We start from the raw sequence: 13,572 nt of genomic DNA, 5'->3' as shown, positions 1-13,572 counted from the left end.
ACTAGCTATGAAGGCAGAATTCCTATGATCTCTACTTTCAGGTGAGGAAACTGAGGCATGTCAGTGAGGCTGGACTTGCCTCTCACCCCTGCACCATATCTCCCAGCCTCTCACCCCTACACCTTATCTCCCAGCCTCTCACCCCTACACCTTATCTATCTCCCAGCCTCTCACCCCTACACCGTATCTCGCAGCCTCTCACCCCTACACCGTATCTCCCAGCATAGGGAAAGTTAGCCAACACTTGTTGTACCTATGCTGGTGCTGGGGACACAGAAGTCCCTGCTGTCATGAAGTGGACATGGTTGTATATTCTGTTCTGTGCATCTGTCTTTATGGAGACTGCATTGCAGTTCACTTAGTGACTGCTGGTGGCGCCTGCTGTGGCACTGGGCTGGGGTTTTCACCGGAGCCAGTTCTCACCTTCTCACTGAGCAAATATTTAGTCAAAAGCCCTGATTCCATCATTTCCTGGCACAAGTACTTATTAATTTAGCCTCCCTGAGCCTCAGTTTCTTCATCTGTAAAATGGGGATGAAAATACCCCCTCAGAGGCCTGTGGTAGAGCAGAATGAGTCTAGTCCAAAAGCCTGGCAGAGGGCCCAGCTTCCCCCGACCCCGCACCCCACCCCCGTGGAGGCTCACCCGCTGGATTTCAGAGCTGTTGGTGGCCGGGTGCCGTGAATTTCATGCCCTGCAGATGGGATGGCGTTTTGCAAGTTTATCCAAAGTGCTGTGGGAATGTTTGTCAGCATCAGTTTAGGGTTTGTCTTCTTTGGAAAGCTATCTGTTTTCTCTCCTGCAAACTGTGGGGTGACTGTGGGGGAGCTAGGGCACAGAGGTGACCACACCGGTTCATCATTGATGGCTTCCTCTGTGGCAGTCCCCAGCCCCGAATCAAACCTCCACCACCCGCCAAGCTTCAGCTAATCCTCAGAAGCCTCCGTGGAGGGCTGGGTTTTGAAGTCTTAGGCCTTAGATCCTCTCCCCAGCACTGCGTGTTTTGATTCACCCGGAGGATGTCCACACAGACAAAGCAATACCTCCCTTCCAGAGTGAGGGAGAGGCTGGGCCAGCTTCAGAAGACGCCAGCGGTCTGAACCCCAGAAACTATGATGTCTCATGTGTCCTTTCTCCTCTTGTTTTCCAGGGAACTTCAAAGGTCTCTGCAAGCAAATTGATCACTTCCCAGAGGATACAGATTATGAAGCTGACACAGCAGAGTATTTCCTCCGTGAGTGCAAGCCATTTCTATCTCCTTCATGGGGATGGGTTCTGCCCTCCAGCCTTTAGAGCAGTGGTTCTCAACCTTCCTAATGACGTGACCCTTTAATACAGTTCCTCATGTTGTGGTGACCCCCAATTTCATTGTTACAAATTGAACATAATTAAAGGGTAGTGATGAATCACAAAAACAATACGTAATTTTATATGTGTTTTCCGATGGTCTTAGGTGACCCCAGTGAAAGGGTCGTTCGACCCCCAAAGGGTTTGAGCAGGGTTTGAGAACCGCTGCTTTAGAGCACAAACACCAGGACTATCTAGAGGTCCCTGTCTCAGCAGAGGGCCTGCCTCCTTCCCTCCTGTCCGGAGACCAAACCTTCATGCATGCTGTTCCCTCTGCCTACAGCACCTTACCCTCCCTTCTTTGTCTGACAAACTCCAACTTACCCACCAGGTCTCAGCTGAAACATCACCTGTTCCAGGAAGTCCTCCATGCCCCCTGAACAGATTCCCAGAGCACAGCACTTTTATTAAGCTATAGAGTCCTTGTCTGTTTGAGCAACCATCTCCCTCACCGTCCTACCAACGCTACCAGCCAGGGCTCTTCCCATCTTGTCTGCATTATATGTTTAGCCCAGGGCCCTCAGTAAATATTTCTTAAATAACTGAATGAAGACACTCATCTGGGCAGTGCCAGATTAGAACTTCTACTGAAACATTGTGAGATTTTTATTTTCTTTCCCCACAAGTCAAGTCAAAGTTAAATCCTGATGTAATAGCTGCTATCTTAAGTCCGCCTGACACATATTAGCAAGAGAAAGCCTTTGAGTCCCCAAAAAAGGTTCTCAAGAATCGGCAAAAACTAACAAGATGAAATGTTCCCTGAGAAATGGATTTCCAGGAGAGGGGCTGAGGGTCCTTGACACCCGGGATAGCAAAGCCACTGAGCAGAAGTGGCTGAAGGCTCGGCTGGGGCTCTTGGGCCTGCCTTCCCACCATCCTTCCCCCCAGGAACTGCCCCGCTCCACCCCTCCCCTGAGGCAGAGGGGTTAGCATTACTCTCGGATTACTTTTATGAAAAATGTAGGAGGTATTTTATTTTATGGATCACCCATCTCTTTCAATAATTACTCCTCACATCAAAGCCAATCTCAGGTCAGCCTGGAATTGGGTTTTGCTGAGAAGCCACAGAACATGACGTCAGCCAGGCAGCTGGGAAGAGGAAGGAAGGGAACATGATGCAATTTATAGATTTCTTTTTAAATGAGGGAGAATATCTTACAATGCTCGTCATTTATTTTTATGAAGTCCTGCAAGATGCTGCTCATAAATGGAATTCCTGAAGGGCCATTTGATTGTGTTCCCTGTTATCATGTCTGGGGCCCCCGAAGGAGTCTGGCGATAGTGAGAAGGCTGACTGAACACCGCCCATGTGCTAACCCTGTGCTCAGGGCTGAGGAGATCCAGAGGAATGAATGAGACAGGCTGTGGCCCTGGGGAGATCACGTTGGGAGGACCCTCAGGGAAATAGCTGGACTGGGAGACCCGCATGCAGAGATGCATCCTGCACACAGAGGTGGAAGGGGGCAAAGCTGAGCCCCACAGCACAGCCCCAATGGTAGAGCATGGCTAGATGCCAAGTGCTTGCAGCAGGAACTCTGTCTCATTCTTTGCTATGCCTTTAACAGCTTCTGGAATATAGTAGATGCTCCATCAATGCTGCTTGTTAAATAAAGGAAAGCTAATAGGATTCTTCAGTGACTTTCCCTTACCTACTCCATACCTTCATTTCCTAATTCTTAAAGAGAGAAGAGCTTCAAGTGTTGGGTTCATGCTGGTGTCCCTGGACAAAAGACTTGAACATATATTAGCGGCGCAGGGTCCGAGGATCTGAATTGACTAAATGCAACAATATTTTTAAGCATTTAGAATAGGAGGTCAGCAAACTTTTTCTGCAAAAGGACAGATAGTAAATACATTAGGCTTTGCAGACTGTACAATCTGTCCCAACTACTCAACTAACCTTGGAGCACAAAAGAGGCAGAGACAAAACAGAAGGAAATGAAACAACTTTATTTACAGAAACAGACAGCGGCTAAAGCAGCGTAGTTTGCTGACCCCTGACCTATAATATGCTAATCTTGGGCTAGACAAGAAAAGTAATTTTTTAACCTGGAAGATGTGAGTTCCTATCATTCTCTGTTAAGCTCTAACCTGGTTGGCGAGAGCATCTAAAAGACAGGGATCATTCTTAAAGGATCCTCTGCCCCAACCTGCATGTCATGATTTGTTACGGATTCTTCTCCCTGCCCCTTGGACCATGAACAGCGACTCCTCTGAGTAGCTGCAAATGGACAGTTCGCTCCACCCCTCACCCAGCTGGAGATGTTTGCTGAATGAGTAAATGAGAACCCACCCTTCCTAGGGCCCCTTGGCACATTCACCCTCTTCCCAGAATGAGGACAGAGGTGGATGCAGGGTCTCAAGCTGAGTCAAAGCCACCCTTCCCAGCCTCAGAGGACTCCCCTCCCTTTTTCCCCTTCTCTGCCCCCCTATGCTGGGCCCACCAGGCACCGAGGGGTCTCCTAGGTACCTCAGCATGGGAAGTGTGGGGAATACCAGGGGTCAAGGTCTGAGCTTGTGATTTAGAGGGAAAGGACCTGAATTCAAGGTGAGGTCTGCTCTGTGGCCTTGGGCACGTTACACAACTTCTCTGAGCCTGGATGAATACCAGTCCCCGGGAGGGACGCTGAGGAGCGATGAGACAAAGGCTAGGATGGTGCTTTGTTAGAGTGTCCCCGCTGCCCATGGAACATGAGAGAAGTCCATCACCCCGCTTCAGGTTAGAGCAGTGGTCGGCAAACTGCACCTCGGCAAACCGCGGCTCGCAAGCCACATGCGGCTCTTTGGCCCCTTCAGTGTGGCTCTTCCACAAAATACTAACTTCTGCGCATGGGCCACGAAGTTTCAATCGCACTGTACGTGCGCGCCTGCACGTGGTATTTTGTGGAAGAGCCACACTGAAGGGGCCAAATAGCCGCATGTGGCTCGCGAGCCGCAGCTTGCCGACCACGGAGTTAGAGGACAGAAGCACAGCGATACACCCGCGCTCCTGAAATGCTGGAGCCGCACACACAACCCCATCCTCCCATTTTACAGATGAGGAAATACCGAGGCCCAGAGAGGTTAAATGGCCTACCCAGCCCTGCACACTACCTGGGATGCCACCTGCCCCCGGGAACGTTAGGCAGGGCCGAGTGCTCCTGTCCACTGTCCGAGCTCTGCAGCCCCTTCTAGCAAAATTGTTCCTAGAGGTCACCATGGTCAGCGTCGCTAAAACTGTGGTGACCGATCCTTGCAGTTAGGGAACCTGCTCAGCTGCAGCTGGTGCTCACATCCATGCAACCAGAGCCTACGTTTCACAACACGGGGCCTGCCCTCCGCCCGCTGTGCACGCGTGGCAATTTCTATTCGGTCCTGGCCCACTCATTCAGGTGCTGGCTGCAGCCACCATGCTGACTACACCAGCTAGTCATGAGGCACAACCTGCCTTGAACCAACACCAACCCAGGTAAGCGCAGGCCCCCGGGAACAGCAACAATAAGCTGCTGCGGGGAGAACCAGCATTTCCCAGGGCTCTCAGTACCAGGCACTGTTCTAACTGCTTAAAGCGCGTGTACCCGTGACACCACTGCAGCCCTCTGAGCCGGCGTCTGACCCTCTCCCTGCGGCCCCGGGGGCAACTGAGGCTCAGGGAGGGCAGGCAGCGCAGCGAGGGAGACGGTGCAGGCCGCTCTCTCCTGTCCTGCAGCGGGTCACCAACCCCAGAGACAACAGGAACTGGGAAGGCTCCCAGAACCTGCACAGATGGTGCTCCCGGAGGACGCTCACTGAGCTTCCGAGTTCTGTTCATGTGTCATTACACGCAGCAGACGCTCATTGGATGCCGGCTGTGTCGGGGCCAGGCCTAGCACTTTATGCATTATCTTCATCCATCTGCACGACCACCCCAAGAGGAAGGTACTGCTGGTGTCCCGTCATACAGCTGAGAAAGAGGAGGCACGGAGGCCACAAAGACAGGGGAGGGATGGGACGGGACCCAAGCGGCCCACACCTGGAGCCCATGCTCCCAACCTCCACTCTCGACTTCTCCCTCTTCTCCTCACCCACCACCTTCTTCGTCCCCTTCCCATTTCTTTCTCTCCTCTCCAATAACACCTTCTCTCTCTCCCTCCCACCTCCTCTCCTTCTCCCTTCCTCTCTCCCCTAATCTCCCTCACACACTCTCTCACATACCCACATTCTCACATACGCTCTCACACTCACATGCACTCACACTCACATACACTCTCACATACTATCTCACACACTCACACACTCACATACACACACACTCATACTCTCACACACACGCTCACATACACACACTCATACTCACACACACGCTCACATACACATACTCATACTCTCTCACACCCACACACTCATACACACACACTCTCACACATTCACACATTCACACACTCACACACATGCACTCATACACGCATTTACTGCAGCCCCTCCCCTTCCACAGTCACCGGTGACCGCACCCGGCACAGTGTGGAAGGAGAGAGGGAGAGATGCCCAAGAGCCTGGAAGCTCCTCCCAAGCCAGTGTGCCCCCATCCACCCATCGCCGAGTCTTAGTCCACCTCTTCAACACCCCTCAAACCCAGCTCTGCCCATACCCTCTGTGCCCACCCTGGCCAAGCACCATCACTTGTCTGGCCAGCCACAGTAGCCCTCTCACTGCACTAGCCCTCTCACTGCACTAGCCCTCTCACTGCACTAGCCCTCTCACTGCAATAGCCCTCTCACTGGTTCCCTGTACTCACGTTGGCCCCTTCTTATTCCATGTGTTTTTTTAATCCTCACCTGAGGATATGTATTTTTTAATATCTTGAGAATCCTTGTGTTTCTTAAGATGCAAATCAGAGTGTGACAGTCCTGCCCGCTTTAAGTCCTTTAATGTTGCCCATTGTTCTGGATAAAGGTAAGCTCTGGAGCAGGGGTCCTCACACTACGGCCCGCGGGCCACATGCAAATACAAATATTGTATTTGTTCCCGTTTTGTTTTTTTTACTTCAAAATAAGATATGTTCAGTGTGCATAGGAATTTGTTCATAGTTTGTTTGTTTTTTAACTATAGTCTGGTCCTCCAACGGTCTGAGGGACAGTGAACTGGCCCCCTGTTTAAAAAGTTTGAGGACCCCTGCTCTGGAGCATGACCCACAGGACCCTGGTGACCCATGAACCCCTGTGTGGCCTGGCCCCAGTGGCTCCATCTCCCTCAGTGCTTCCCCCGGCCCCTCCACCAGCTCCTAGTGATCCAGCTCCTTTCAGTTCCCTGGACAAGCCCTCACTCATGCTGCTTCCTCTCTCCGGAACACTCTCCACATCCCGCCTCTATTCTGCCAAACTAGCTTCCCCCTATCCATCAGAGGTCAGCTCTAACATCACTGCCTCTTCTGACCCCCACCTGACTCAGAAGAGGCTCTGAGAGGCATGAAGCAGGGGAGTGCAGTGGTAGGCACACAGAGCCTAGAGGCAGACTGCCTGGGTTCATACACCCAGGCCCCCCATGTCTCTGCTGGGTGGCCTTGGACAAATGGCTACACTCAATGAACATTAGCTTGTCCCATGCCTTCATGGTGCCATACGGCATCTTTATTTCATAACACTGTCCTAGTTGATAACCATTTATCTGTGTTATTATCTGATATATATCTTCTCCATGAGATCTTATAAAGACATGGACCGGGCCTGTTTTGCATTCCTCTGTCTTCATGCCTAGCCCGGAACCTGGCACAGTGGCCAGCACTCAGCCTGTATTTATTCATCGGACTTCCAGTTGTCAAGAGCAATGCATCTCCCTGCTCGAGACCTTGCAGCCTTTATTAGGGTCTCAGCCAGGGGTGGCTGAACTGCAACTAGCAGGCCAAATCTGGCTCACCAACTGTTTTTATAAAGTTTTATTAGAACACAACCACACTCATTTGTTTACATATTGTCTATGGCTATTTTCATGCTACCATAGCAAAGTTGAGTAGTTGCAACAGAGACTGTATGGCCAGCAAAGCCAGAAATACTTATTATCTGTTCCTTTATGGAAAAAGGTTGCCACCACCTGTTTTTGGAATGTGGAATCTCCTCAAAGCCAAGGCCCATGGTTTCATGGGGCTGGTGTGAGGTTTAGATGGGTTAACCCAGGGACAGCACTTAGAAGAGGGAGGGCCTAGCACACAGGAAGAGGTCCCTAAATATTAGTAGCTATTGTGTAGTTCCATATACTCACAGGTCAATAAATACTTGTTCATGGAGAAAATCAGATATTTTCTGATAGATTTTAGCACTAAGACCACACCAGCTTCAGGGAAAGTCAAGACAATTCATGGCGAAGTTGTGTCTGGACTGAAGGGGCAGGGGCATCAGAAATCACAACTATTCTATCTTTTACTGTATTCCTTGTAGTGTCAGAAACAATGCAGATATTATCCAGTTTAATCCTTATGAACTGTTGTGCGCATACAAGTCTTGTTATGAGGGTCTTATTAACATGTACATTCTGGTTCAGTAGGTAGGTCAGGTGGGGCCTGAGAACCTGCATTTCTAGCCAGCTCCCCATGAGGTCTGTGCTGCTGCTCAGACTACCCTTTGAGTGCAGGGCCTTACAACATACCTGTGAGTTGGATATTATTATTGCTCTTCCCACTTTACGGGATGGGGAAGCTGAGACTCAGCAAGGTAAAGACATGTCCAAGGTCACACAGACATTTGAACTTCGGTGAGACTAACTGCATAATCCCCATTCTGACTCACTAGCTGGATGGGCTTGGGCAACTTACTTCATCTCTCTGAACCTCGGTTCTCTCATCTATCAACTGGAGATAAAAAACACACATGAAGGGCTATTATATCATGTATGTTAGGTACCCGCTCAAGACCCAACAAACATTCTCTCTCTCCTGGGTCTTCAAGAAGCTCTCACCAGCCCTGTGTGCTTATGAAGATGAGAATACAGGTAGCTTTGACTGTGCACATCTGAGCATGCATGTGTGTGTGTGTGCAGATGTGTGGGCTAAGGCTCAGGTTGGAGATACAGCACCTTATCTTATAAACAAGTTGCAGGGAGAGAACACCCAGGTTTGGTGAGCAGGTACTTCCATCCCTGCCTGGGGGCAGAGGGGAAAGAGTGCTGAGAATGCAGAGTAACCCAGCTGCCCCCCACCCCTTGCCCTCTTCCTCTCACACAGCTAGGGTTCACCCCATGCATGCCCACCTGGATACTACCATTCATGAAATGTTTACTGTATGCCCTCAAAGACTTGTCTAGGTGCATTGTCAGAATCAACTCATTTAATCCTCAGAACAACCTTAGGAGGCAGGCACTATTGCTGTCCCCATTTTACAGATGAGGAAACTGAGGCACAGAGAGGTGAGATAATTTACCCAAACTTACACAGCTGATAAATGCTAAAGCCAGATTCAAATCCAGGTCATGTGATTTCCTGGACACTATTATGTACTGCCTCTCAATATACCCCCAATTACCCCCAAACAGCAAGAGAAGGAACTAAAAACTTTGCCTAAGGTTGTCAGTGAAGGTTTCACAGACAAGGGAATTTTAAGTTAGGGGTGTTTTTTTTGTTTTTTTTTTTAAATATATTTTATTGAGTTTTTACAGAGAGGAAGGGAGAGAGATAGAGAGTTAGAAACATCGATGAGGGAGAAACACTGATCAGCTGCCTCCTGCACATCTCCCACTGGGGATGTGCCCGCAACCAAGGTACATGCCCTTGACCGGAATCGAGCCTGGGACCCTTCAGTCCACAGGCCAACGCTCTATCCACTGAGCCAAACCGGTTTCGGCTAAGTTAGGTTTTGATGGATGAATAGAAGTTTCCTGAGTTAAAAAGAGCAGGAAAAATACTCTAATAAAAAAGCTTAGTATGTCAGAGGCATGCAATGACATAATATGGGAAGTTTGCTGTTGCTGGACAAGAGGGAACACAGGCAGAGGCCAAGTCACACGGGGCCCTACGGGCCTCAAGGGGCACTGGAGTTGGGGCCTGTAGGCAGAGATGAGCCCCTGCAGGGCTGTGAGCTGATACGGGGGTGGTCCTCCCTGGTATTGCTAAGCAACCTCGGCTTGGGTCCTGTGTCCATAACCCCATTCCTATGTGCCACCGTCTCCTCCCTCCGCCATGCTCAGCCTCACAGCCATGTTCTTTCTCTCCCTGACCCTCCATGTTCTGCAGGGGCCGTGAGGGCCTCAAGCATCTTCCCGATCCTGAGTGTGATTCTACTTTTCATGGGTGGACTCTGCATCGCAGCCAGCGAGTTCTACAAGACTCGACACAACATCATCCTGAGTGCTGGCATCTTCTTCGTGTCTGCAGGTAATGACCACTGAGCTAGCAGGCAGAGCCCAGGCCCGCCAGTGGGGAGAAGGCTGAGGTTTGGGTGCTCACTGGCTGGGAGGACCTGACCAGAGAGGAGAAGAGGGAGGAAAGGAATCTCTGGGCTTTGCAACAGGTCGTATTGAGGGGAAGGCAGGTTGTGCTGGGGCTCCTGCCTGACACCCCTCCTCACACTGATCCCAGGAATATCCCAGACCCTGTCCCTTAGCCCAATGGCCCACCTTCCTCCCACCTCTTAGAAAAGGGCCCAAATCCCAAAGAGCAGAGGAAGGACCTAAACACTTTGCTGAAGGATGTCAGTGAAGGTTTCACAGACAAGGGAATTTTAAGTTAGGCCCTCCCAGGGTACTGGGTCTACCCTCCGTCGCCCTCTCCCCTCCCTACACTACCTCAGTGGTAGCAGGCAGGCAACCAGAACCACATTTCTCAGCCCGGTTACATGACAAGTCACATTTGCTTCCAATTCCAGAAAAAAGGACATGGGCTGTAGCATGAGCCACTTAATAAGAATGACTAGCGTTTGAGTAGCACTTACCAAGTCCCAGACTCTCACAGCTTTCATATGTATCAATTCACTTAATCCTCTCCATGGCCCTACAAGGCAAGTCCTATCATTATCCCCATTCCACAGGCCTGGAAACTCAGACCAAGGTTGCCTGGCCAAAGGCTTTGAATCCAGGTAGTCTGGCTCCAGGCACCAGTCCTAACTCCCTGCCACACCAGCTTCAAATCCCAGGGCAGCCTTGAGCAAGTTACCTAACTTCTCTGTGATCCAGTTCCTCCTTTGCAAACCCCTGGAAAAGCACTTAGCAGTGAAGGCAGGTGGTAAATGCTCAATAAACAACGTCTGTTATTATTATTGTTACTCAATGATACTCGAATGCCTCTCCTCCCCCTCCTCCATATCTGCTTCCATTAGTTCTTTCCTTTGTAGCTCCCTCCAAATGAAATGATAAAGGCGATGCTTTCCAACATCCCTGTATGCTCGCCTCTCCATGCACTGTGAAAATGAAGGCCCAGCCAACTGTCCTTGCCCCCCCCCCTTTTTAATGTTTTTATTTATTTTAGAGAGAGAGGAATGGAGAGGGAGGGAGAGAAGAGAGAAAAAATATCCATTGCCTGACTCCTGCACACCCCCTCCGGGGGATCCAGCCCTTATCCCAGGCATGTGCCCTGACAGGGAATCCAACCAGCAACCTTTGTGCACAGCAAGGTGCTCAACCAACTGAGCCACACCAGCCAGGGCAACCGTCCATGTCCTTTAATCCTGCTCAAGTGCCTGGCATTCTGCTTGGAAATTAACATCCTTCTCTCTGATTCTGCCCCGCCCCCTCCGTGTCCACCCTGTGCCCCACAGGTCTGAGTAACATCATTGGCATCATAGTGTACATATCTGCCAATGCCGGAGACCCCTCCAAGAGCGACTCCAAAAAGAATAGTTACTCGTATGGCTGGTCCTTCTACTTCGGGGCCCTGTCCTTCATCATTGCCGAGATGGTCGGTGTGCTGGCCGTGCACATGTTTATCGACCGGCACAAACAGCTGCGGGCCACAGCCCGCGCCACGGACTACCTCCAGGCCTCCGCCATCACCCGCATCCCCAGCTACCGCTACCGCTATCAACGCCGCAGCCGCTCCAGCTCCCGCTCCACCGAGCCCTCACACTCCAGGGACGCCTCCCCCGTGGGCCTCAAGGGCTTCAACACCTTGCCGTCCACGGAGATCTCTATGTACACCCTCAGCAGGGACCCCCTGAAGGCCACCACCACGCCCACCGCCACCTACAACTCCGACAGGGATAACAGCTTCCTCCAAGTTCACAACTGTATCCAGAAGGAAAACAAAGACTCTCTCCACTCGAACACAGCCAACCGCCGGACCACCCCCGTATGAAGCCACGGGGCCCTCGCTAGCGCCTGCCCTGCCGGGTCCCAGGCAGAGCCCGAGAGTGGGGGCACGGCCCGGCCCGTGGAGTGGGCCTGGGGGTAGGGGAGGGTGGGGGAAACCAAACCATCCACTGGGGGGGAAACCTTCCCAAAGCAAAAAAAAAACACAAAAAAAAACAAAAAAAAGAGAAAAACATAAGTAAATTTTAAAAAAAAGAACAAAATATAAGAGGAACAAAGAAGCCAAACAACAGAAAATGTGAAAAACACATTAATGAGGGAAGAAAAAACAAACTTTAAAAACAGCGAGAGGATAAAAATTAAAAATAGAAAATAAATCTAAAAGAAAATGCATGATTTCCCATGTACCATTATTTTAACATTTAATAAAAACCAATTTAAATGAAAAAAATAAAAGGGAACTAAGATAACATTAAAGCAAAAAATTGAGAAGGAACAGAAAGGAAGGGAGATGTTCTTTGCATTTAATCAGGGCTTTCCGTTACTTGCTTGTTTGTTTTTTTAAGCTCTGGGAGAGTTACTTTTCTGTTCCCTTTAACCCCAAGAGGGCTCTGCCTCCCTGGGTGAGTGGGGGTGGAGACTCAGAGGCCCCGGGGCCAGGTGAGCCTCTTGGTCACTGCCAGGTCCCTGGAGCCTCTGGATGGGTGCCCCAGGAATGCTGGGCAAGCTCCTGGCTTGCGAGTCCACTCCACCCAGCATCAATGGGGCAGTTATAGGCCTCCAGGTGACCCAAGAGTCCTTGGTCCCTCCTGTCCGAAAGGTGCCTGGAGGGGGGCGCACTTGGGGCTTGCCCAGCCCCCAGGTTCCCAGTCCTTAATGGTCCTTAACCCACTGTGATGACTTCCTAGGCCTTGAGGGAAAGGAAGGAGAGGGATGGCTGCCGGCGGCTTGCTGAGATGCCCAGAAACCCCGGAATCCTCAGGGTGAGCCTCTTGGGGTCAAAACCCCAAGATCCTGTCCTTGGGGGCAGGAAATCCCACCCCCACCCCCGGGGATATAAAGCAGCTCTCCCTCCTCACCCCTCACCTCAGGGCCATCCAATGGCCCTGGGGCGATGGTGGACCCCCAGACTCATAGGCCCGCAGTCCCCTGGGAAGGGGGCTCACTGACCCTTTGGGGGTCCTTGGACTCACTGAAGCCCCCTTGGGGTACAGTGGGTCCAACAATGAAATTGCAAAAAGGTTTCTTTTTACAAAAGAAAAAGGAAAAACAAGTGGTGATTTTTTTTTAATAAAAAAAACCACAGACTATAAATAAATGTAAATATATAATACGTGGATTTACTCGAAAGAAAATCAGATAGTATTTTTCTTTTAATTCTTTTCCAGCTTTAAACTGTGAAAACAAAAAAAATGGGGTGGGTGGGGGACTTAAAATTTAGCAGGGAACTTGTAAAGAGAAAAACAAAACAAATATACAAATCCATTTTTTAAAAAATACTATTGTGAGAGATTAGAGCTGGGCTTAAAGCAGGAGGGAGAGACAAGAAGCCCTAGGGAGCTGCAGGGAGTTCCTGTCACGAAAGATCTCTTCCTTAGACCAGGAAGGCGCTGCTACTGTCGGAGAGAGAGAACCACGATGGAGAATCCTCTCTTCACGAAGGAGATCGCACAACACACACACACCCACACACACAGTCCTTGAAGCCCAGGGCTAGAATCACTCACGGGGATACACATGCCATCTAAACCCTTCCATCCCATACACAGGCAGAGGGAGGGTCCAGAGAAGATGACTCATGCCCTCCAAAGCCATGGACAGCAGCTCCACACTGGCATGTATGCTCACAGTGCCCTCCCACCACACACATGCACATCACTTCCCTGCATGGAAAGGGCACCAGTCTAGAATCCAGCTTTGAATTCTGAAAACCCTTGCTGTGTGGCCTCTCTGGGCCTCAGTTTCCCCTGTGTGATAAGCATGTGGATTGACCCAGATGAGCTCCGAAGGCTCATTCTTATTCTTGGCGCTGATGACTTT

The 13,572-nt window shown here is 50.5% G+C and overlaps 1 protein-coding gene across 2 annotated transcripts in view; it reads left to right on the top strand.

Moving 5' to 3' along the window:
* CACNG2 (calcium voltage-gated channel auxiliary subunit gamma 2) overlaps positions 1-12,005 on the top strand; it is a 102,782-nt gene extending 90,777 nt beyond the window's left edge. For both annotated transcript variants that reach the window (XM_081082382.1, XM_081082383.1), the window contains 3 exons: positions 1,151-1,234; positions 9,524-9,664; positions 11,043-12,005. In XM_081082382.1, the coding sequence (XP_080938508.1) occupies positions 1,151-1,234; positions 9,524-9,664; positions 11,043-11,578 (761 nt within the window). In that variant the 3' untranslated portion in view covers positions 11,579-12,005. The remainder of the gene's footprint in view (positions 1-1,150; positions 1,235-9,523; positions 9,665-11,042) is intronic.
* The last annotated feature ends 1,567 nt before the right edge of the window (positions 12,006-13,572 follow it).

The sequence above is a fragment of the Myotis nattereri genome, assembly GCF_964212035.1.
Source record: "Myotis nattereri genome assembly, chromosome: 2".
Taxonomy (NCBI): Eukaryota; Metazoa; Chordata; class Mammalia; order Chiroptera; family Vespertilionidae; genus Myotis; species Myotis nattereri.
Note: the sequence above shows the minus strand (reverse complement) of the source record. Positions and strands in the feature narration are given on the sequence as shown.